The sequence below is a fragment of the Meles meles genome, chromosome 20 (genome assembly GCF_922984935.1).
Source record: "Meles meles chromosome 20, mMelMel3.1 paternal haplotype, whole genome shotgun sequence".
Classification (NCBI taxonomy): Eukaryota; Metazoa; Chordata; class Mammalia; order Carnivora; family Mustelidae; genus Meles; species Meles meles.
In genome coordinates, this window is record NC_060085.1 from 237308 (window position 1) to 259227 (window position 21920).

The window sequence follows — 21920 nt, forward strand, 5'->3', positions numbered from 1 at the left end:
GGTGGCCTCGCCTGCGTGCGAGCGAGCGAGGGGCCCCCCTTCACCTCGGTGCCTCAGTTCCCCCAACTGTGAAACGGGGACGGGGACGGCCCGGTGGCCGGAAGGAGATGGCTGTGGAGGCCTGCCCGCCCCCGCCCTCGCAGGTGGCCCGTCCGACGAGGATTGTTTTTTACGTGCAATACTTGGCCGCCGGCTTCCTGCTGCCCCCCCACCCCTCCCCCCCGCGCTCACGCAATAACCGGCCGCGCCCCCGTCCACGCGCGCCTCGTGGTCACGTCCCCGGAGCCGGCACACCCAGCCCCCTCCAGCGCCCCGCGCCCAGGAGCGGGTAGTCCCCGCGGTGCGTGGGCACAAGGGCACGGCCGGGCCCCGTCGAGGTGAATGTACCGGCAGCCGAGCAGCCGCGCCCCCGCTGCGCTCCGCGCCCCCGCCCCCCACGCCCCCATTCCGCGCAATAAACGACAGCATTGGCGCCCAGCCTGCCAGCCTCTGATTGCTCGCTGCCGGGTCCCGGGTGCGCCATCGCCCCGAGGCCGGCGGAAGACGCTCGCTGGATCCCGTGGGTGACAACAGGGCTTTATTTACACTGTGCTACGGGGCGGGCAGCCCACGCGGCGCCTGACTGGGGACAGCAGCTGGGGACCTCGCCTGGGGACCACCGCGTCAGCTGAAGAAGTAAGTGGAGCGCTTCACCTGCTCCAGGTCCAAGGCCCCTGCGGAGCAGAGCAGACACCGTGGGGCAGGACCGCGGGGAGACCCCACGCCCAGCACGCAAGCAGGCGGCCCCCGCCCCCACCTGTCTCCGGCACCGACTTCAGCGTGTCCTGCAGCTTGTCCATCCACAGGTTCTTGGAGTGCTTGGGGGTGCCGAGCCTGAGGGCAGGGTGGGGTGAGGCCGAGCAGGGCAGGCAGGGGTGGTCCCAGCCGCACCGGTCTTGGGGGGGGGGTTAGTTCACCTGGCGCTGGAACAGTACCGCTTCACCAGGAACCTGGACAGGTCGTGCAAGATGGGCTGGCTGTGCAGACTGACAAACTGCTCCCGGCACACCTGGGGGGAGGGGAGACCTAGGACCTGGGTCGGGGGTGGGGAGAACCAGGGCCTGGGGAGAGGGGACTAGGACCTGCAGAGGGTGGGGAGCAGGACAGGGCTTCCCAGATCAGGTGAGGGCTCCACCCCCCTGCCCAACCCTGATCGCTGCCCTAGGCGGACAGAGGCAGGTGCCACAAGACAAGGGCCATGGGATCGGTGCCTGCTGCCACCGTTGGGGACGCATGTGGGCCCGAGGTGGGCAGCAGCACCTGGTTCATGACCTCCACGTCAGCCGCGTGGGTCCAGAAGCAGTCGTGCACAGACACAAAGGTCAGGCCTTTCCTGCCGAGGAGTAAAGATCTCCTGTGAGGAGTGCGGCCCTTCCTGGTCCTTCCCACCCTCACCCCAACCCCCCACCACCGATGTGTCCCAGCCCGTGTGTGTGTCATGCTCGGCACGGGGGAGGAAAGTCCTCCTCTAGGGAGAAAACTTTTGGTCCCGCGTCATTCCCTCCACCCGTCCCTGGCCGCCGCAGCTGATGCTGTCCCCTCCCCCCACTACAGGGCTCCTGTGGTCCGAGAGGGGGTGGACAGAAACAGAACGTATCCCCGAACCCTGGCTCCTTTCGAAGAGAACTAGCCACACACCTGCCCTATGGCCTTGCTTGGCTACGCCCGAGGGGCTTAGGACATACCCAGACGCCTAGGCCTCAGCCTATGAGACCCCCCAACACACTGCCAGTCCTCCCCTGGACGGGGCCACAGGCACTTCTCAGAGCAACCAGCCTTCCCTCCTGGGCCCAGCCGGCTGCTTCACCATCACCCACACCACACTGCCTCAGGGCCTTTGCACGTGCTCGCGCCGTCCTTTTCTGGGCAGCAGCTCCAACAACCCCCACGATCCTCACCTGCTGTAGGCCTCCACCCTGGCCTCCCAACCTGCCTTTGCCACTCTGGGCCCCTCCTGCGTCCCCAAAACCCTGAACAGGGCCTGCACGCAAGAGATGATGAGCGGAGCTGGGACAGCGCATGGCCCACGAGGCCGTCCCCGGCGAGGGCCCACCTGTAGCAGTGCAGGGCCGTGAGCATCATGTGCGAGGAGTCCAGCGAGTGGATGAAGTTGGGGGGGAAGCCGTTCTTCTGCTTCAGTGTGTTGGGCTTCCTGGGGAGGGAGAGGGCTCAGGCACCGCTGGCCCGGCCCCACGCCCCCCCCCCCCCCCGGCCCAGCACCCCCACTGGCACTCACTGGCTGGTGTCCCCGCTCTGGCTGAACGTGAGGCTCTGCATGCCGCCCGCAATCTGCAGGGTTGGGGAGGGGGGAGGGTCAGGAACCCCAGCTGGACACAGCGTGGGGGCTGGGGGAGAGGGGGCTCACGTACCAACACCTTGGCGTCCTGGTGGTAGGGCTGGATGATGGGGACGCCCAGGGGTGTGACCCACTCCACGGCCGAGCCCGTGTGCGCGATGAGCCGGGCGCTCTCGGTCAGCCAGTGCTGTGGACACATGGAGGGAGGCGCTCAGCACGGGGCCCAGCCGGGGGCGACCTGCTGGGTGCGGGGAGGGGCCGGGGCCACATACCTGGATGGCCCGGGTGCCTGAGAACATCTCTTGGAGGCTGTTGAACACCTGGCGCACCAGGTAGTGTGAGGCCTCCCACACGAACTCCTGCAGGGGTGCGGGGGGGCGGTCAGAGCCAGGGCGGCCTCCCCACCCCCGCCCAGGGATCCTGAGGGGCAACAGAACCATCTTCCTCCTTGGGGCCCCCAGGCGGCCAACGGGGCGGGGGGCGGGGTGGGGGCCATCCCTCCCCCGCGGTGCGCCCGACACCATGCACCTGGGGGAAGGCGCTGAGCTCCCGCAGGCGCCGCTCGATCTGCAGGCGGCCCCCGTAGCGCGTGACCCCGTACACCACAGTCATCACCGTCTGCTTCACCACCTTGCGGCTGATGAAACCCTCCAGCACTTGGGCCACGCGCACGCCCCGTTTGGCGTCCTGCTTGCGGAACACCTCCACCTGGGCAGACGCCGGGGGTCGGTGGGAGGGTGTGCAGACCCCGTCTCCCACCCCACCCGGCAGCCCCGCCACCAGGCCCCCCAGTAGTTTCATCTGACACCTCCCCCGGGAAGCCCACCCTGACTGCCCGCTCAGAGCCCACGGGATCTGCAAATCCGGGCATTCGCAGGACAGAGACCCCGCGTGGGCTCGGAGGAAAATGGGGGCGGTGGGGGCGGGGCCCACCTGTGCGGCCACCCCACTGTACACGTCCTGCGGGACCTCCGAAGGCAGCAGGTTGACGGAGGCGGCCCCCACGCTGTCCCGGCCCAGGGCGGCGTAGTGCTGTAGGCCGTTACAGGAGCCGTCCTGGGCCGATGGAAAGTGAGGGATCCGTGAGGGTCGGCAGGAGTGACCCCAGGAAAAGAATCACAGCTCCGGGGTTCCCCGGCACACTGCTCATGCCGCCAGTGCGCGGGACCCCGTGGCTGACAGGCAGGGCGACGTGCCCGTGCGGGGTCCCACCACTGGGCTGGCCGCAGCGAATGGGGCCCCCACACAGGGACAGCAGCCCAACTCAAGTGGGGTCTGCAGGGACCACGTGCCCCCACCATCTGGCCCAGCCAACCAGGGCCAGGCCCAACCCACGCTGGGGCCCCCCGCAGCTCACCTGGTGAACCGGGAAGTGAGAAACGTAGGCAGCAGGGTCAGGGGCGCGCACAGCCTGCGCGATCTCCATGCAGCACGCCAGGGCTTGCCAGGGCTCATCCACGTCCATCCACCACTTGCGGCCCTGAGGGAGGGCGGAGTGGGGCTCAGGCCAGGCTGGCTGGGGCTGGGAGGCCGAAACAGAGCCCCCGGGATGGCAGGGGCGATAGGAGCGACGGGCATGCAGGGAGACACCAGCGTAGCCCTGCACGAGCAGCCATGAGACGGGGAAGGGTCTGGAGAAAGGGCTGGGCCGGGCCAGGAGTGGCAGGACCCCATAGAGAAGAGGACAGAAAGGACAGAGCCAGGAGCCCATGCCCAGGGGGCTGGGAAGGAAGGGCCAGGGTCGCCAGTGGACGGCACAGGCCAAGGGAGGAGGAGAGGCGAGGAGCGAGAGCCCCGGCCAGCGCCCTCCACGCCCCTACCGTCATGGGCCGGTCGGCGGAGTCCAGGACGTCCTCCATCACCTCGTCGGCGAAGGCCAGGCGTGCCCGCAGCGACTCACGCTTCTTGAGCCCTGTGAGGTTGACCAGGTGGATCTTGAGCCAGTCCAGGCCGCGGGCGCCGAGCGGACGGCCCTGGGCAAACTCTAGCAGGGCACGCGCCAGGTCGCTGCCCAGGTGGTGGAAGTGGGGCGGGCAGGGGTAGGTGCGGCCGCGGAAGTCCATGTTGTGCGGCAGCCAGAAGACGCGGTGCCGGAGGTGCTGGGCCAGTGACAGCCGGTACAGGGCGTCCGAGCGCAGGCTGTGCATCTCCCGGGCCACCTTCAGGCAGCGGGCCAGCTCCCGCCGCACCTCGGCCTTCTGGGCGGGTGAGGCGCCGGGTGGCAGGCGGCCCTCGGGCGGTCGGGGCGCCTCGGAGGCCGGGGCCGGCACCCCCAGACGCGGGCAGCCCTTGGCGGCGAAGAGCTCCAGCACCAGGTCCAGCACGCGCCCGTTGACTCGCCAGGCACAGTTGCCCAGCTGGGTGAGGGCGTCCAGGGCGCCGTGCAGGTCGGCGGGCGGGCAGCTGTCCAGCAGGCGCTGGTGCTGCACGGTGCCCTCCAGCGAGCGCATGAGCTTGGTGGGGCTCAGGAGGAAAGCACCCGAGTGCGGGGACGTCCAGGGCAGCGGTGGGCACAGCATGGGCACCTCGGCCGCCTCGAAGGTCAGCGTGTGCTCCGCGGCCGTCGCCAGCAGCTCGATGAAGGCTGGGTGTGGCTTCAGGATCCCAATCTGGGGGCGAGGCAGGCGGAAGCGGCTCCCAAGGACCCCCCACCCCAGAGGACACACCGCGAGTGGGCAGAGGACGCCCCCGGGCCCCGCGGCCCCCGCCCCCCCGGCCACACACCTGGCGGAAGCTGCGGAAGGAGTACACGTGGTAGAGCACGGGGATGAGCGTGCGGGGGCCCTGCGGGGCAGCCACGCTGCCCGGCATGCGCACGGCCTCCACCAGTGTCTCGGCCAGCTTCTTGCCCAGCTGCACCAGCACCGACAAGGGCCAAGGTTGCTCGTGGGGGGCCTCAGGCGGCCCCAGGGCCTCCCAGTACTGCCGTGGGAGCTGGGGCACCTCCACCTTGGGGGGAGAGTGTCTCAGGGACTGTGGTGCCGGCCCGGGACGGACCAGCCCAGCCGGCGCAAGCGTGGGAGCCCATCGGAAAGTGCCAGGCCCAGTGGGGGGGGGGGGCAGCTGCCAGGGACCTGTGCGCCGTGCTTCGGTTTCTGCCCCTGGGAACACACCGGCGTGCCCCCCCCCCCCCCCGCAGGGACCCCGGCCTGCGCTCACCTGGGTGTCACAGGCCAACAGGCGCGCATACTGGTGGTACCGGTCACGGAGCGCCCGCACCCGGCTGCTCAGCCTCTGCCTCCGCACCGCGTGCCGGCTGCACACACGCACACCCAGCTGCTGCGCCAGGGACAGCAGCGACTCCCCCTGCGGCGGCAGCACCTGCAGGGTCTGGGGGCAGCGCCATGAGCCCAATCCCTCGGCCCCCCGCCTGCCCGAGCACCCGCCCCCGCGGCCCGCAGGCCCGACCTGCAGCAGCAGCTCGGCGAGCTCCTTCTCGGGAAGCACGCACAGGAACGGGAAGACGCTGGGGCGGCCGGCGCGGGCAGAGCAGAGCTCGCTGGCCTTCAGGTTCTGCAGCCCCCGGCACAGGGCCTCCACCCACTCGGCGCGGAGCTGCTGCAGGGTGTTCCGCTGCGGGGCACGGACGCGGGCGTCAGCCCCACGGCCTCCAGGCCCTCGGGAGCAAGGGGGCCCAACCTTACGGGCACCCGGAAGGTCCATCCTCCCTGCAGGGCCGGGGGGGCACACAGCCGCCCCTGGCTCTGGGGAGGTGGCGCAGACAACTGCCCCCTGCGCCCACCCCGTCCCGGGGCTGTGACCCGGCCGAGCTCCTTCCTCACCGCCCGCTGGACCTCCTCGGTCAGCACCCGGGCCTTCTCCACGGACTCCACAGCCACGGTGGTGGCCATCTCCACACACAGCTGCTGCCGGAAGAGGCTCTGCAGCTCCCGCAGGGGCAGGTGCGACTTCGGGTAGGACACGGGGCCTTCCTGCAGGGGCAGACGGGCAGGCGGTGAGGGGAGGCCGGGCCGGGCAGGACCCCATCTGAAAACCGCTCGAGCGCGAGGCTGGCAGGACATGGTGCAGAGCCACGTGTGACAGCCGGGTGGGTCCGCGCGCCCAGCTCCGGCCAGTCTCCCGGGCGGGGGCCGGGACAGCCTGGGCACACGTGGTTCGAGTCCTGGGGGTGCGCGCTCTCTCCACCCGGGGCCGTGGGAGCGTGTGAGCGTCGAGAAACAGATCGGTGAGAACAGCACAGACACACGGAGGGTCACGAACAGAGCCGCAGGGCTCCGACCCGAGCAGACTGAGCCCCCTGACCGCCCGCTGCTCTCGGCCGCCCGGGCTCAGGACACGGACCGCAGGCTCTGCCTGGAATGGCACCTCCGGGAAGGAAACCTACACCGGCAGGGCCGGGGCACCTTCCTCTCGGGTCAGGACCTCGCTGAGGGCCAGGAGTTGCCAAGTCTGGCTTGTCTGGCCCCTGAGGAGCAGCGAGGGCAGCCCTGGGAGCCAGATGGCGCTGAGAGAAAAAGGAGAGGCCGAGGCCCCCAGGAGACCCCCCCAAGGACAGCCCTGGCTCAACCCCCCCATGACACGGCGCCCCGCCTGTCGGCATCAGGTCTGCTCACCATGGCATAGATCTCCCTGAGCAATGGTGAGGTGTTGACCTGGGGCGGGGGCGGCGGCGGTGGTGGCGGCAGGCTGAACGTGGGCTGGGCCTTGCGCACGGCCCTCAGGACCATGGCCTGCTCCTCCGGGGACAGCGTCACGCTGCTGAAGAGCTCCTGTGGCTGCAGCCCGTCCCGGGCCATCTGCTCCAGACACCTGCAGGGGCCCACGGTGGGCACAGACCCCCCCGAGGGATGGGGCTCAGCACCCGGTGGCCACAGGGGACTGCAGGAGAGGGGGTCCAGCCCCCAGCAAGGGTTCTGCTGCCCACCCACCTCTGGATGGTGCTGCTCTCCCGGTCCAGGCGTCCCAGGCACAGCAGGGCAGCCGCATAGGACAACAGGTCTGGGGTGAGGCCAGCGTCTTTCACCATGAAGAACACGTAAATCAGCTCTTTGAAGGAGCCCTGGGGAGACCAAGTTGGGGTGAGGGTCTGGAGGAGGCTGGCCCGCCCCTCGAGACCGCTCTCTACAGCCAGCAAGTCAGGCAGGAAAAGGCTCGCTGGCCAGGACATCCCCGTGCAGTCCCGGGACATAGTGCCAGCGTGCAGGGACACCGCGGTGGGGTTGGGGGAGGGGGCCGGGGTCCTGAGGGGCCATGTTGTGTTTCCATCGCCTGCACACGCGTGACTTCAGTCTCGCTGGATCTGCAGAGAACCTGCTGTGCATCTGCCGGCTTTCCGCTCTCTCCTCGTCCGCCCGCTCCAGGCTCAGCACGCCCACGTCCGGAGAGCCTCCCTGTGCGGGCGCTGTGGCTCTCCATTCCCGACTCCGCTGACGCGTGGCACGCGGCCTGCCCGTCTCCCCGCGTGCCCGAGCAGTGGCTAACTCCCCTGCCCCCGCAGGGTTTGGCGGCACTTCCACGGAAGGCGACGCTCTGGCCTCTGCCACCCACGGGGCCCCGAGAGGCGCGTCCAGACGACCCTGCGAGGGCTGCCTTCCTCGCGGTCACCAGCCACACATGGTCGCTCTGTGGGTCCTCAGCTCTTTAAGGGCTCCGGGGCCACACGTGGCTGCTGCAGACCAGAAAGTTCTACCGGACGGCACTGGTCTAGAATAAGCGCGTCCATCCGGCGCGGACAGAATCTCAGCGGCATCCTCGACACGAAAACACGCACTTCCTAAGTTCACGTGTTCTCTTGCCCTTGTCCTAAACGCAGGTGGTGGTCAGACCCCTAAAGCCGGTCCCTCGGTCTTCCCAAGAACGCAGCAGGGCTCCCTGCTCTACGGGGGGGAGACCAAGGGCCAGCAGTGCGGGCCACACAGCAGACACGAGGCAGAAACGGGACTCAGACCTGAGTCTGGGTGGCAGCCAAGCGCCCTCGCAACACGGGCCGTCTGGACGCAGTGACTCACGAAGCCAGTGACGGCTGCGATGTCGACACACAAGGCAGATCAGGGCCTGCGGCGGGCTGAGCAGCAACACCCCCAGATTCACATCTACCCAGACCTCCGAACAGGGGCCATACCGGGAAACAGGATCTTTGCTGACACCACCAGCTTAGGTGAGGCCATCTGCACGAGCGCCTCATCGGTTAGGTGTCTGCGTGACCGCGGAAGCAGACGCTGGAAGGGCGCAGGCACGGGCCCAGGACCACAGGCATCCCTAGGAGCGGGGACAGGCCAGGAGGCCCCTCCCCAGAGCCTCTGGACTGCCCCACTTGGATCTGGGAGTGAAAGTAAATCCCTAGCGCTTGAAGCCGTCAGATGTCAATCATCTGTCCCAGGGACCAGGAAGCTGACGCATGGGCTCCGGGCAGGAATGTCCCACCATAACAGATCCTTGCTGGGGGACCTGGACGGCCTGCGGCCTTGCACAGGACACAGCCCTTCTGTCTGCACTAACTCCCTTAGCCTCGCACGCCTCCAGGGGATGAGTGGGGGCAAGAAACCGCCCGTGACGGTCACGCACGCACGCCGGGCATCTCCGCAGCATGTCACGCTGCAAGGCAGACCTATGGCAGACCGGGGCACCTGGGCATGCCGCCCCGTCTGTGCGGGAGGCAGGGCACGTCCACCAGCAGCCCCTCCTCCTCCACCCGCCCCGTCACCGGCTCGCCGTGCCCACACCTCCGTCTTCCCAGGACCGTCTCCTCCCTGGGCCTGCGCGGGTCTGCTGGCCAGGAAACAGGGCCGCAGGCGTGGGGGCGGGCGGAGGTGGGGCAGCTGGGCCCTCGCAGGGGCACGGACACGACACTCTCCCAAACCACCAGAAGAGACAAGAGCACCAGGGAAGTGAAGAGAACGCGGAGACACGGGCCCGGCGAGAGCAGAGCCCGGAGGAAGTGTGCGGCCACGGGCGCCGTGTTGAAGAAGAGAGGCGTGTGACGGCAAAAGCTGACCCTCCGGCTCAGGGCAAGGGACCTAGAGCATCGAAGGGGCAGCATCGAGGAAGGGGACGCCGGAAAGTACAGAAGCCCCAGCCGAGCGGTCCCGGAGAGACACTAGAACACCCGCAGGGTCTCCTCCCTCTTCCATGGCTCTGGGCAAGATCCCCGCTGAGGGACACACGGGACCTCCGCTTGGCGAGCCTGAGAGAACCGCGGAGACGGAAACAAGCAGCCCGAGCCCGGCTCGCATCTAAGGGCCGCTCGGGCCTCCACGCCCGCGGAGACGCCTCCCCCGGGGGCCACCGCTCACCTTGCGAGCCCAGCCGAGCATGACGGTGTTGTACATGGCCAGCGTGAGCCGCCGCTGCCGCCGGGCCCGGCTGTGCTGGGTGACCAGCACGTGGTGGGCGAGAGGGAGGTGGCCGGTGAGCAGGCAACAGTCCAAGAAGGCCCCGAGCTTCTGCTGCTGGATCTCCAGCCGCATGCTGGCACCCCGGGCCTCGCGGGCCGGCTTCGCCTCGGGACCCGGCCGCCGCGGGGCCTCCTGCAGCAGCCGCGCCAGCTGCCCCTCCTGGAGGCTCTGGGGGGGCTCGCGCTTCCAGTGCTGCAGGCGGCCGGCCAGCTGCGCGTCCAGCAGGCGGGGCACGACCTGCAGCAGGTGCTCGCAGTCCAGGGCCTGCAGCTTCCCCTTCAGCCGCTGCTTCCCCTTCGGCGTCGTGGACTTCTCCTCGTTCAGCTTCTGGGCCCAGAGGTCGCCGAGGTCCGCGGCCTTCCCAGGGGCCTGGAAGCCGCCGGACGCTGGCAGTCGTCGAGCCACGCCAACCCTCTTCACCGTCACCTCCGACACACCCTCGGCCTGCAGCTGCCGCACCCGCGCCTCAAGCACTGTGGGGGCAAAGGGCAAGGATGGCGGGGGGACCCCACTCAAGCCCCAGTTGCCTCAGACCCTGCTCTGCTGGGAGGAGCTGGACTCACCTGCTCTTGAGGCTTCGGCTTTACGTACTTGACGACAACCCGTGTCCCCTGACCTCCAGGCGCACACCCTAACCCCCTGCTCGGCACCTGTGTCTGCACGCTCCCGGTGTCCCCCCAAAGCCTGCTCCTCCACACCTCTCACTGGCAGAACTGTCCTTGCAGGTGCTCAGCCGAGGGTCATCTAGGCCCCTCTCCCTCCACACCCCGTCTGTCAGCACACCTTCAGGGGTGTGCCCCTGCCTTCACAGTCTATCCAGGTGCCGGGATGTCCCCCGCCCTCCCCTCTCACTCCCCTGCACGCTGATCACTCCGGACAGCCACTGCGACCTCAGGGCCTTTGCACACACTGTTCCTGATGGGTATGGGCATGTGGTGGGGGACAAGGTGGCCCTGAGTTTCCTTGGAGCCACAGTTCAGTTGCCAGCCCTGTGCCACGATGACTACAGATCGCGGGGCTCCCTGGCAGACCGACGCACCACCCTGTTCGAGGTCTTTCTGCTCGAGACACCTTATTTCACACACGTGTTGATTCATTAACACTGAGCCCACAGCCAACAACGCTGCAACTCACTCCTGCACAACCACACATCCTCTCCCAAAGGCACCTCACAGCGTTCCTGAGCTTAGAACTCTAGCAAGCACCCCTACACTTGGGGCCGTTGTAAACAGCAAAATCACCAACAAAAGTCCGAAAATTGAAAAACAGGGCGCCTGACTGGCTCAGTTGGTTCAGAGTCTGACTCTTGATTTCGGCTCAGGTTAGGGTTAGGGTCAGGGTCGTGAGACCGAGCCCCAAGTCACAGGGCTCTGTGCTCTTTCTCTCTCTGCCCCTCCCGCCGCTCCCCAGCGCTCCCGCGGAAACACAAATTCAGATCCACGTTAAAAACAACGTGGCAGTAAACGCACCTCCTACCTCGGAAAGGACACTTGCTTACAGCGCGCGTGAAACGAGAGGACAGGTGCCACCTGGCTCACCGGCCGCGGCGGACATGTCTGCGGCTCTGTGTGTGTCTGCAGGTAACGACGTGAGCGCCTGAGTCCTGATCTCAGGGTCACGCGTGAACTTTGCAAATACTACTTCCGAGAGACTGGACCTGTCCGTGCCCCTCCCGCTGGCCTCCGACAGGAGGGCTGGCCTCACACAGCAGGGGCTCAACGGAAGTTTGCCGAGATAAAGTGGGAAGACCGTGACTTTGGTCCTGAAGAGCGCAGACACCCGGGACGGGTGTTCAGAACACACGCGTGCAGGCCCACACCCTGGAGCAGGGCCATCGGCGGGCTTTCTCCCCCAGGCAACAACATCAGAGCTGAGCTGCTGGCCACAGCTCCTTCTGGCTGCAAAGGCAGGAAAGGCCACAAGGATCTGTGCCCTCGGGGGGTGTGGGCGAGGGGTCTAGTCCGTGTGAGAGGAAACAGTTGAGAGCTTTAGACTGGAGAATGACATGACGTGACTCAGGCTTCCAGAACCTTCCTACCGCTGAATGTCATGGAACCGGGGCTTTGCTTTAAAACGATGAGGTGGCGGGAGAGAAAGCTGAGGACGGCAGCACTTCCCGTGTGCACGTCCCGAACTTGCTGAACTAAAGTCTCCCTGTTTACAGGCTCCCCCACCCCACCGCGGCTGTGGGAGGGGAAGCAGGACGGTCTGGGAGACACATGCTGCACCTCCCTCTGGAGGTGCCAGGACCGCGCCGCCTTCCCAGGCTGTGAAGATGGGAGGACGCCGACGGGGGCCCTGCAGGTGCCCAAGGCCAGGAAGCCAGGCCCAGGTGCGCGGGTCGGTTCAGGGATCGAATCCCCGCTCCGCGTGAGCAGCTGTGTGCAGCCTTGCCCAGCCTCTCCGGCCTCAATTCTGGGCCTCAGCTATCTCACCTGGAAAGCCGGGCGCCTGCTGGGTTTGGGGTGGGGGAGCCGCTAAGCGAGCCTCTTGTCATCTACAGCAGGCCGTCCCTTCTCACCGGCTCCCGGGGAGGAGCCGGGGAGGTAACCCCGCAGAGTGGCCCATGCAGGGGGCAGTGGGGAGGGGCTTCAGGCGCCAAGCGGGGGTCGGGGCTCACCCTCCAGCAGCTCCGCGTGGCCCCAGTCTTTCCGGCGGTCTTGCTCACAAGGACGAGCAGAGGAGCTCCTTCTGCTGCCCCAGACAGCACTGAAGGCCCCTGTGGGGGACAAAGGGAGGCTGGGGGCGGCAGAAGGAAGCCCGCCTGGGGGGCGCTGGGAGGTCCTGAACGGAAGGAAACCCAGGATCCGGGGGCCAAGAGAGCTCTAAGCGCAGTAGAAACCGTCAGCGGTCACGGCCTCGCGCTGCCAAGAAACCCAGAGGGCGAAGGTGAAGGGGGCCGCAGAGCAAGGAAAACCCGGCCGTGGGACCGGACGACGGGCTCCTCCAAGGTGCAGGGAGTTCAAAGGTCACGGGCCCTAAATCCAAACGAGGAGTCAAGGGACTCCAAAAGAAACAGGACCCAACGTCTAAGGGCTCTGCCGATCCCCGGCCGCAGGGAGGCCCAGGGCGAGTGAAAGCGGGTCCCCAAAACCAGAGCCCCACAGGGCAAGGGGCAACGGTAGGGGGTGGCTGAGTCCCGACGGCCTCGAGGCCGAAGGTCACGGCCGCGGGGGGACGGGGCAGTGGCGGCGGCCACGGCGTCGCTCCCGGGCCTCCCCCGCGTTACCTTCCTCGGCCAGGGTGCCGGGGCGGCCCGCCGGCCACAGGGCTCTCCGGAGACCGGACGCGCCGTGGCCCCAGCGCAGCGCCGACATGCCGCACACCTCCCAGCGCCTCGCCCGCGCCGCATGTACTGCGCCTGCGCCGCCCGCGCCTGCCGGGAGTTGTAGTTCTGCCTCCTACGGCGGCTGCGAAGGGACCGCGCGGCGAGAGAAGACTGCCAGAACCACAATTCCCAGGGAGAAGCGGGGCCCCCCGGGAGGCTCTGAGGCATGCGCCGAAGGAGCCCTCTAATTGGCTCTTCCCTCTGCCTAGGAGGGCGGGACAGAGCCGTTGCTTGGGTACCCTAGAGACTCGGAGGTGGGTGGGTTGGGGTGTGTGTGCGCGTGCGTGCGAGACACTCGGGGGGGGGAGGGTGAGACTCGGGGGCGGGGCGGGGGGTGTGTACGTGCAAAGCAATGGTCGCCAGATTCTTAGGACGGCGCTCTGCAATTCTAGCAGCGGTTCCTGTTGGATTTTCAGGGCTCCAGCGCCGACTGTGGGGCGGGAGCTGTGCATCGAGGAGGGCCCCAAACCAGGGGCCTCGCCCGCGGCCACTCCCTCCGGGCTCAGTTTCCCCACCAGTCCGCTCCGGAGCTCCGGCGGGCACCTAGAGCGCACGGACCTCCCGGTTTGATTGGATGACGAATGGGATGAGATAATCCGTGGAGCCTGGAGCTTCCCAGCCCCCGCCTTCAGGGTGACCCCACTCCGGCGTGAGAATCAGGCCTGGAGGGCACCGGGGAGACTGAGGCCAGGAAGGGCGCATCAGCGGGCATGGGAAGGACGAGAAGCCACTCTGGGGTGGTTGTGTTCCAGGCAGCGTTCCCAGCAAGTGCAAAGGCCCTGGGGCAGTCCGGTGCGTGCAGCAGAGTCGGAGTTAGGGAGAGGAAGCAGAGACAAAGCTAGAGAGGCCCCCGGCCAGACCACGGTGGACCTCAGGGGCCTGGGCCCAAGCTGCCGCCTGCCCTCAGATACTCAAACTTGGTTACCGCATCAGCCCAGAGTAGAAGCTGGACCTGTGCTCTGGGAGGGCCAGCCTCCTGGGCCCAGGGGCCTCTTGACAGCACATTCCAGACGCAGCTGCCCACGCGGGCTTGAGCGTTATGATTCCACCGGCTGGGAATGTTTTCAACAGACGGCAGCGTCCTCTCAAACCTGCCCCAGCCCACTCCAAGATGCCCTGGGGGCCTCGACCTCAGATCTGACTCACACCTGGGAGTGCCTTCCTGGCCCTGGGGGCTGGATCAGTTGGAGCCGGTCTCCCAAGACCTAGAGACACCCCCTTGACACCCCCCTGCCCCCGTAGCCTGGTAGAGCCAGGAACCTGGGCTGAACGGCAGCATTTCGGAATCCTTTATGTCTCCGTTCCCTCTTCTGTTCTCTGGGACATTAGATGCCCTCAACCAATATTTCCGCAAGGGCTGGGCTCTGGGAACGAGCAGTGAGGAAGTTATGCTTTCTGGTCCCACTCGATGGTGGCAGGTCTCACTCCGCACCTGCCTGGTTCTGGCTGCCGCCTCAGCTCTCTGCCGGTGAAGCTGCGGTCTGAGGGTTTGTCCCACGGCTCTCTCCTCGCAGCGTCTCCTGTTATAGCTTAAGTCAGTGCACGGCTCTGGTGTTCCACTCCTCATGGTGAGATCACGTTTCCCTGCAAAATGTAAGCGAAAAAATGGCAAAAACACACAAGACCGGTGGACAGAGGGATGGTTGCATGGGAAGCACAGCGTCAGAGGATGGGGTTCGGGGACACCGTGTTGCAGGAGCTGTCTGCTTCCTTCGGGTTCTCACCCAAAACGTTTGGTCCAATTCTTGCCCCAAGATGTTCCCATGAACCTGGGCCGGGCCCGTGTTGAGAAAGGCAAGGATCTCTAGAGGGAAGGAGAGGCTGTCAGATCCCTGGAACTGCCTGTGGTCAGCTGGACAAACCGGGGCGCCTGGGTGGCATGGCCGGTTTCCACTCAGGTTGTGATCTCAGGGTCGTGGGATCGAGCCCCACGTCGAGGCTCCGCTCCGTGTGGAGTCTGCTTGAGATGTCTCTCTCCCCCTCCCTGCTCTCTCTCTCTCTGTAAAAATATATAAGTCAATCTTAAAAAAAAAAGGTGGGGGCGCCTGGGTGGCTCAGTGGGTTAAAGCCTCTGCCTTCCGCTCAGGTCATGATCTCAAGGTCCTGGGATCGAGCCCCACATCGGGCTCTCTGCTCTGCGGGGAGTCTGCTTCCTCCTCTCTCTGCCTGCCTGTCTGCCTACTTGTGATCTCTGTCTGTGAAATAAATAAACAAAAATCTTAAAAAAAAAAAAAAAACCAAACTGAATTACCACACACCTAGTGCCTTCAACAACAGGAACGTATTCTTCCGTTTCTGGACACCAACCCGGCAGACACCCAACCTCGATGTCCGCTGAAATCAAGGGCTTGCACGGCTGTGCTCCCACTAGAAGCTCCAGGCGCAGGGTCGTTCCCGCCACCTCCAGCTTCGGGGGCTCCAGGCACCTCTCTGCTGTGGCTGCGCCCCTCTGGCCCCCGCCTCCGTGGTCACGTGGCCTCCTCTGTGTCCATGTCAAATCTCCCTGTGTTTCTATCTTATAAAGACACTTGTGACAGTACCTGGGGCCTGCTAGGACGGTTTTCCTAAACGGGTGATCTGAATTCAATTGTACCCGCCGAGACTCCCAATGAGGTAGAATCCACAGGTGCCTGGGGCGAGAATATGGGCCCGTCTCCAACTGCCGTTATTCAGCTGATCGCAGACTAGCCTGCGTTTGTGACAAGGGAGAAGTTAGGGTGCCGTGGGGACAACAAGGGCCGTCTGCGCGCGGGTTTGGGATTGGGGGATTGGGTCGCAGGCTGGTCACGCCCGTAGGAGACCCGTCCATGTGTTTGGAGAGGACGTGGCCGTGGCTCGGGGGGCTCGTCCTCAAACAGCCACTTACATAAAACGGTTGCACTTGAGCGTTTCTCGAGGTGTGACGTCACACTGCCCATGTCAGGAACACGGCTCGATGTTCGCGCCCAGCCCCCGGCACCCGTCACAGCCCCGTCGCTGGCCGCCAGCGTGATGCCCCCCATCCTGATGCCTCCCGCCGGACTTGGTTTTGCCCGTTGAGAACGGCGGCAGAAACGGACCTCCTGGGTGAGACTCGCGCACGCTGTTGTTTCCGGGGCACAGAATTCCCTGGTGCCGTGTGCTGCACCATTTACTCAGCCTCCTGCTGACGGAGAGCAAGGACAGAACCGGGGACGCAGGAGCAAGGTGCTCGCAGTGCTGTTCCTGCGACTTCTCTGTAGTCTTGAAGCCTCAAAACTCTGCACGGAGACACACTTTGCCCCCATTACAATGGCTGCGGCCAAGACAATGGGCGGTCGCCAGCATCTAGGGACAGCGGAAATCGGAACCCCGGCGCCCTGCTGGTGGGAGGTGACTGGGGCAGCCGCCTTGGGAAACAGTCGTGATCACATGACCCAGCAGCTCTGCTCCTATAGCATACACGAGACAGGTGAAGACACAGGTCCACATAAAAACCTGTGCAGCCAGGTCCGGGGCGACACCGTCCACAGCAGCCAGAATAGTGTCCGTCGACAGAATGTTACAGATAGCACGTCCCCCACACGCGGGAGCAACTCCGGCTCCAGCAGGAGCGAGGCCCCCACGTGCCGCCCCGGGGACAGACCGGAGCCCACGACGTGCATGGAGGGGACCAGACACAGGAGGCCACACGGGGCGTGAGTCCATGCGTGTGACACGGCCAGACCAGGCTCCTCCACGCATGAGAAGGGAGCTCACAAGGGCCGGGGGCTAGGGGAGTGACGGTTGATGGGATGGGGGTTTCCTTTGGGGTGATGGAATGTTCCGGAACTAGATAGAGGTGACGGCTGCCAGCCCGGTTCTGAAAACACTGAGTCGTACGCTTGCACGGGTGAAATGTGTGCTGTGTGAGTTTTATTTCAGTGAAGCTGCTATTAAATTCCAACAACTCCTGGGGCAGGACAGCTTCCTGGGCGTCGCTGGGCGTGGCTCCCACCCCCATCACACAGATCCCCGAGATTGTCCTCCTGGGGGGCAGGGTGGGGACACTCCAGGAAGGGAAGACTGAGTTTCTGGCTGGTGGGAATCAGGATGTTGTTCCAAGTTTGTACGCGCTCTGCCCGGTGAAACTGTGGATGACCTCATTCCAGCCTTCCAGCCTTCTCACCTGGCCCGTTTTCCAGAGGTGTCACTGAGGCTTGGGGACGTGACACAGATATGCAGGATCCCTCGGGGGTTGGCCGCAGGGCTCTGGAGACACGCTCTCCCATCTCGGTCCTGGGGTCCTGCGGCTCAGGCACACCCCATACATGGCCTTCCTGGGACCAGGAAGAAGGATCAGGTAATCCCCAGAGCCACCAGGAAGACATCCTGGCTTCTGGCGAGACCGGCTACTCCTCCAGCACTCCACTTGTCTTCACCCAGGTGCTCTTAAAAGGTGCCACCTGGGGCCCTGCCTGTAGAACTGGGCCTAGGGGAGCAGAGGGGCAGGGACTCGAGCCCTGGGATGTGGCCTGTGTGGGGCCTTGGGGAAAGTGCTGGCCCCCTCGGGCCTCAGTTCCCACACCGATCAACGACGTCTCTCGGCTCGGAGTCCATGGGGGTTCACTGTGCTCCTGTCAGGATCCAGGACACGGGGTGCCTCCCTGTGGGGCTTGGGTGTGTCTGTACATGACAAGCCTGTATGGGCGGAAAGGGAGCCACCCTCCTCCGACATGCAGCTCTGGAGGACGATGGGGACGGGATGCTGGCCCCCGTCACCGTCCATGCCCCTGCCGGCTGGCCACAGACACGCACACACGCGGCTCCGCCCTCGGCCCCCTTCGCGCCTCAGCACCCCACGCTGCCCCCGCGACCCGGGTATGCACCACGGTCCCTCTACCCCCTCGTCGGCCGTGCCCAGCCCTCAGGGAAGACCCTGAGGGCCTCCTCCTGGGGAGCAGACAAGCCCCGAGGCAGGCCCAGTGCAGAGGCCCGGCTGGTGCAGACGCGCTGCCCAGCCCCGGTCTCGGACGCTCCCGGCCCGGCCCAGCTTCCCGTCCCTCGCAGCCCGGACTCTCGCAGCCTTTCCCGGCGCCTCTCCCGGAGCTGTCTGTGTCTTGTCTCCGTCCGAGTCTCTGCGGGCCCGCCTCTCTCACACCCACACCCCCGCAGCCCCTGCGGGCTAAGCCGGTGACTCACGGCCACGCACCGCCCTCCCCGCCCCGCAAGACAAACACGCGCGGAGGCAGGAGAGTTTTCCCGAGTGGGCCCCGCCCCGCACCCTGGCCCCGCCCAGTCTCCCCGCCCCCGCCCAGTCTCCCCGCCCCCGCGGCGCTGAGCCCGCCCGACGCCCCGCCCACTGGCCTGCCGCCGCCTCTCCACTGGTCGGCTCCTGGCCCACGGCCCCGCCCTCTCTCCCCGGACACGCCCCTTGTGGCGCAGGCCCCGCCCCCCGGGCTCCCTATTGGCCCGCGCGGGCTGGCCGCAGAGGCGCCCCGCCCCCGCCCCGCGATGGCCGAGCCGCGGACGCGCCGCGGGGAGGCAGAGCGGGCGGCGATCGGGGCGCGGGGCGATGCGCGGCCGCCTGTGGCTGGGCCTGGTGTGGCTGCTGCTGGCACGGGCGCCCGGCGCCGCGGGGACCCCGGGCAGTCCGCGGAGACCACGCAGCTACCCGCACCTGGAGGGCGACGTGCGCTGGCGGCGCCTCTTCTCCTCCACGCACTTCTTCCTGCGCGTGGACAGCGGCGGCCGCGTGCAGGGCACCCGCTGGCGCCACGGCGCCGACAGTGAGTTCGGGGAGGGGTGCGGGGCACACAGGCCGGCGGGACGGACAGGGCCAGCAGCAGTGGTAAGGACCAGCCGGGTCCGCTGTCCCGGAAGGGTGTGTGGCGGCTGCCCGGGCCTCAGTTTCCCCAGCTGCGCAGTGGGTCCAGCGCCCGCGCTGAGAGGGCTGGACAGTGGAGGCAAGTGTCGCAGAGGGAGCGCCCAGCGCTGGCCCCGCTCCGCGGCACCGCAGTTGAGGCTGGGATCCCTGGATGCCTTTGCCCAGCCACCCCAGGTGGCGGCTCCTGGAAGCCCCCCGCCCCAGAACCCGGCTGCGCAAGGAAGCGGAAGCAGAGTTGGGTCTGAGCCCTGGACTCCGCACACCGCCGTCCTAACTCAAAACTTGCTGGAGTGAGGGGCCCCTCTCTTTCTTCCCACACATCATTTCCGTAGATGAGGGACAGAGAGGGAAAGTGACCTGCCAAGGGCCACACTGCTGGGGTCAGGGTGGGGGTGTTGCTGGGTCTCCTTAATGCCCAGAACCTTGTCAGGTTGGAATCACTGTCCCTGACGCCCTGCCCAGCAAACAGTAGGCACTCAATAAGTGTGGAATGTAGGAGGCAAGAGGAGGCATGGGGCAAAGGAGAAGGAGGAGCCCGGGGATTGCTGGGGATCCAGAGCCTCCATGACCCTGCGACCCTGTCTTGGTCTGCCCAGAGCTCTGAGGCCGGGGCTGGGGATGGCTAATCACTGGCCACTACCTGAATCACCACCATTAGGGCAGGTAATCACCCCTGCCCTTCCCTCTGCTTTCATGGGGCACCCAAGGCTCTCATTAAGCTCACCGGACAAGGACAGCGACAAGGGGACTGGCTGGGCCAGTCCATCGGTAGTGGGCACAGGCAGGCCGGGTGTCTTCAGGCCGGGTGTGGGGCCTGGATCTCCTGGGTGGGTTGGAACAGTCACTGCTTCTCTCCAAGCCTCGGTTTCCCCATCTGGGCAGCAATGGTGGTGAGATGGTTGACAGCTCTGTGGAGGGAGGCTCTTGGAGCTTTTCTCTTTCTCTTTCTTTAATTCTGTGGGTATTGATTACCCACAGCAGTGGGTAAAGCAGTTCAACAAGTGAATGACTGATACAGTCATTTCACGGGTGGCCATGTAGGGAGCAAAGAAAATGAAAACAGGGTGATGTACAGGGATGACGGAGGGGCAGCTTTACCAGAGAAGTCTGGGGGCTCTCCAAGGAGGTGAGCTTGAGCTGACTCTCATGTAGAGAGAGGAGCTGGGTGCCTGATAGGAGAGAGAGCAGGTACAGAGGCTCCATGCGACATGGGGTGAGCTCCCCATCACCTTAGGCATCCAAGTCCAGACTGAAGACCAGAGGGTGAGGCCTGAGCTCCAGAATAGGCCTGGTCATCCCCTGGGTCAGCCTCACTGGACCACTCCAAGTGGGCAAGTCTTCTCCAGGGTCTCCCGTCTGCCACTTCCCAGGCCTCAGGTTCCCTCTCTGGGAAGCAGGCACATCGCCCCTCCCACCTGGGGCTGTGGGGTACACTGCTTGGCATACGGTTGGGGTTCCCGCAGTGGCAGCGACCACCGTGGAGCTGATCACCGCCCTGAGTCCCCCCCCACCGCAGGGCCCGTCCTGCTTCAGGCCTTCATGCTGGCTTCAGTATCCCTCCTGCCCCTCCCCCCCCACCCCGGGGTGCTCCTGGCCGGGCCTGTGTGCCCCGTGTCAGCATACCCAGCACAAGGCCAAGCTCGCGGCAGGGGCTGGGTGAACGCGTGAGCGCCAGTGGGAGTGTGTGGGTGAGGGACGGTGGGCTGCCGGCCCTGAGCCCTGCCCCACCCCCACCCCCAGGCATCATTGAGATCCGCTCCATCCGCGTGGGCGTCGTGGCCCTCAAGGCTGTGCACACGGGCTTCTACGTGGCCATGAACCGCAGGGGCCGTCTCTACGGGTCGGTGAGTGCAGGGTGAGGGGGGTCTGGTGGGCGGGTGGGGGGGAGAAGCAGGGGGTCCAGGCCCCGCCTCACACGCCCAACCCCCCGAAGCGGGTCTACACTGCCCACTGCAGGTTCCAGGAGCGCATCGAGGAGAACGGCTACAACACCTACGCCTCGCTCCACTGGCGCCACCGTGGCCGGCCCATGTTCCTGGCACTGGACGGGCAGGGGGCCCCACGGCGTGGCGGCTGGACACAGCGGCACCACCTGTCCACCCACTTCCTGCCCGTCCTGGTCTCCTGAGGCCACAGGTCTGGAGGATGCCTGAGCTGCACAGCCAGGGGCCTGGGGCCGGTGAGGTCCAGGCCGTGGCCAAGCCGACGGTCTGGTCATGCATCTTCTCCCCAAGCATTCATGGGGTGTGGGCTATGTGCCAGGCCGGGGCGTGGCAGGTCCCCACGGACACAACCTGACCCCCAGGAGTGCCTGAGTGAGGGGGGAGGTGGACACTGAGCTGAGCAGAGGCCACAGGTGTCCAGTCACAAGCTGGGCCACGGAGGCCCATGATGGACATGGCCATGTGTCACCAGAAGGGCCGGGACACGGCTTAGGCAAAGGCTCTGTGATGGGAGCCCTTTGGGGTGTCTGAGGCGGGTAGGTTGGGAGAGGCTCAGGCAGAGCGAGGTCTGCGGGCTGGGGAGAGGGCGACATGGACATGCCACAGGGTGACAGGTCCCCGTCCTCGTCCCGGGAGCTGGGACGTGTCCCCTCCCGCGGCAGAGGGGAACTTGTCAGGGCCCTGAGCTGGGGGTGACCCTGCGTTCCCGGGGCTGGCGTCCTCACCAGGCCTCACGAGAGGGCGGCAGAGGGCGGGGTCCTCGAGACGGGCAGACCCCGCGCTGCTGGCGGGGAGGGTGGGGGGGGCTGCGGGCCAGGAAAGGGTAGGAGCCAGGTCTCCCTGGGGCCCTGGGGAAAGGGGACGAGCCTTCCTTTCTGTATTTCTGAGCCTAGAACTGTCAGAGAATCGGCGTGTGCTGGTCACAGGGGCACAGAATGAACACAGAAGCACAAGCACGCGCGGCCTGAAGCTGCTTGAAGGGCCCCTCGGCTCCTGCGGGGCAGGCGCGGTCCGGGGACTTGGGGAGGGCACGTGCAGGCCGCCGGGGATCCGTGCCTGCGTCTCCAGGGGCTCGGGGGCACCTGACATGGCCGTGCTGCCGCCCTCCCAGCACCCCTGAGCCCTCACCCCCAGG

General features: G+C 66.4%; 2 protein-coding genes across 5 annotated transcripts; one reads left to right on the top strand and one right to left on the bottom strand.

The window, feature by feature from the left end:
• Positions 1-560: 560 nt before the first annotated feature.
• POLRMT (RNA polymerase mitochondrial) lies at positions 561-13049 on the bottom strand. 3 transcript variants are annotated; one of them, XM_045990501.1, is made up of 21 exons: positions 12920-13049; positions 12311-12409; positions 9589-10163; positions 7225-7355; positions 6910-7105; positions 6118-6267; positions 5744-5908; positions 5495-5665; positions 5060-5284; positions 4156-4944; positions 3693-3815; positions 3269-3391; positions 2864-3043; positions 2608-2694; positions 2409-2522; positions 2276-2328; positions 2093-2191; positions 1300-1372; positions 957-1048; positions 797-873; positions 561-713 (listed from the first exon to the last, which is right to left on the bottom strand). In XM_045990501.1, exons 1-21 carry the CDS (start codon positions 13005-13007, stop codon positions 664-666), a joined length of 3660 nt encoding a protein of 1219 aa, XP_045846457.1. In that variant the 5' UTR covers positions 13008-13049; the 3' UTR covers positions 561-663. The 3 variants fall into 3 exon arrangements, with proteins under 3 accessions (XP_045846457.1, XP_045846459.1, XP_045846458.1); XM_045990503.1 differs by lacking the exon at positions 9589-10163; XM_045990502.1 differs by lacking the exon at positions 9589-10163 and having other exon boundaries at positions 6910-7355.
• A 5480-nt stretch (positions 13050-18529) lies between these two features.
• FGF22 (fibroblast growth factor 22) lies at positions 18530-21552 on the top strand. 2 transcript variants are annotated; one of them, XM_045991974.1, is made up of 3 exons: positions 18530-18744; positions 20583-20686; positions 20799-21552. In XM_045991974.1, the coding sequence occupies exons 1-3, from the start codon at positions 18531-18533 to the stop codon at positions 21138-21140; spliced, it is 660 nt and encodes a 219-aa protein (XP_045847930.1). In that variant the 5' UTR covers position 18530; the 3' UTR covers positions 21141-21552. The 2 variants fall into 2 exon arrangements, with proteins under 2 accessions (XP_045847930.1, XP_045847931.1); XM_045991975.1 differs by having other exon boundaries at positions 20776-21050.
• The last annotated feature ends 368 nt before the right edge of the window (positions 21553-21920 follow it).

Bases quoted from the DNA above. Each gene is read 5' to 3' on its own strand.
- POLRMT (XM_045990501.1), bottom strand. From the start codon at position 13,007: ATGTCGGCGCTGCGCTGGGGCCACGGCGCGTCCGGTCTCCGGAGAGCC. The intron at 6,268-6,909 runs GTGAGCAGACCT...CTGCCCCTGCAG, and splicing joins TCAGGGAGATCTATGCCATG to GAAGGCCCCGTGTCCTACCC. The intron at 714-796 runs GTGGGGGCGGGG...TCTGCTCCGCAG, and splicing joins GAAGTCGGTGCCGGAGACAG to GGGCCTTGGACCTGGAGCAG.
- FGF22 (XM_045991974.1), top strand. From the start codon at position 18,531: ATGCGCGGCCGCCTGTGGCTGGGCCTGGTGTGGCTGCTGCTGGCACGG. The intron at 18,745-20,582 runs GTGAGTTCGGGG...CCCCACCCCCAG, and splicing joins CTGGCGCCACGGCGCCGACA to GCATCATTGAGATCCGCTCC. The intron at 20,687-20,798 runs GTGAGTGCAGGG...TGCCCACTGCAG, and splicing joins GGGGCCGTCTCTACGGGTCG to GTTCCAGGAGCGCATCGAGG.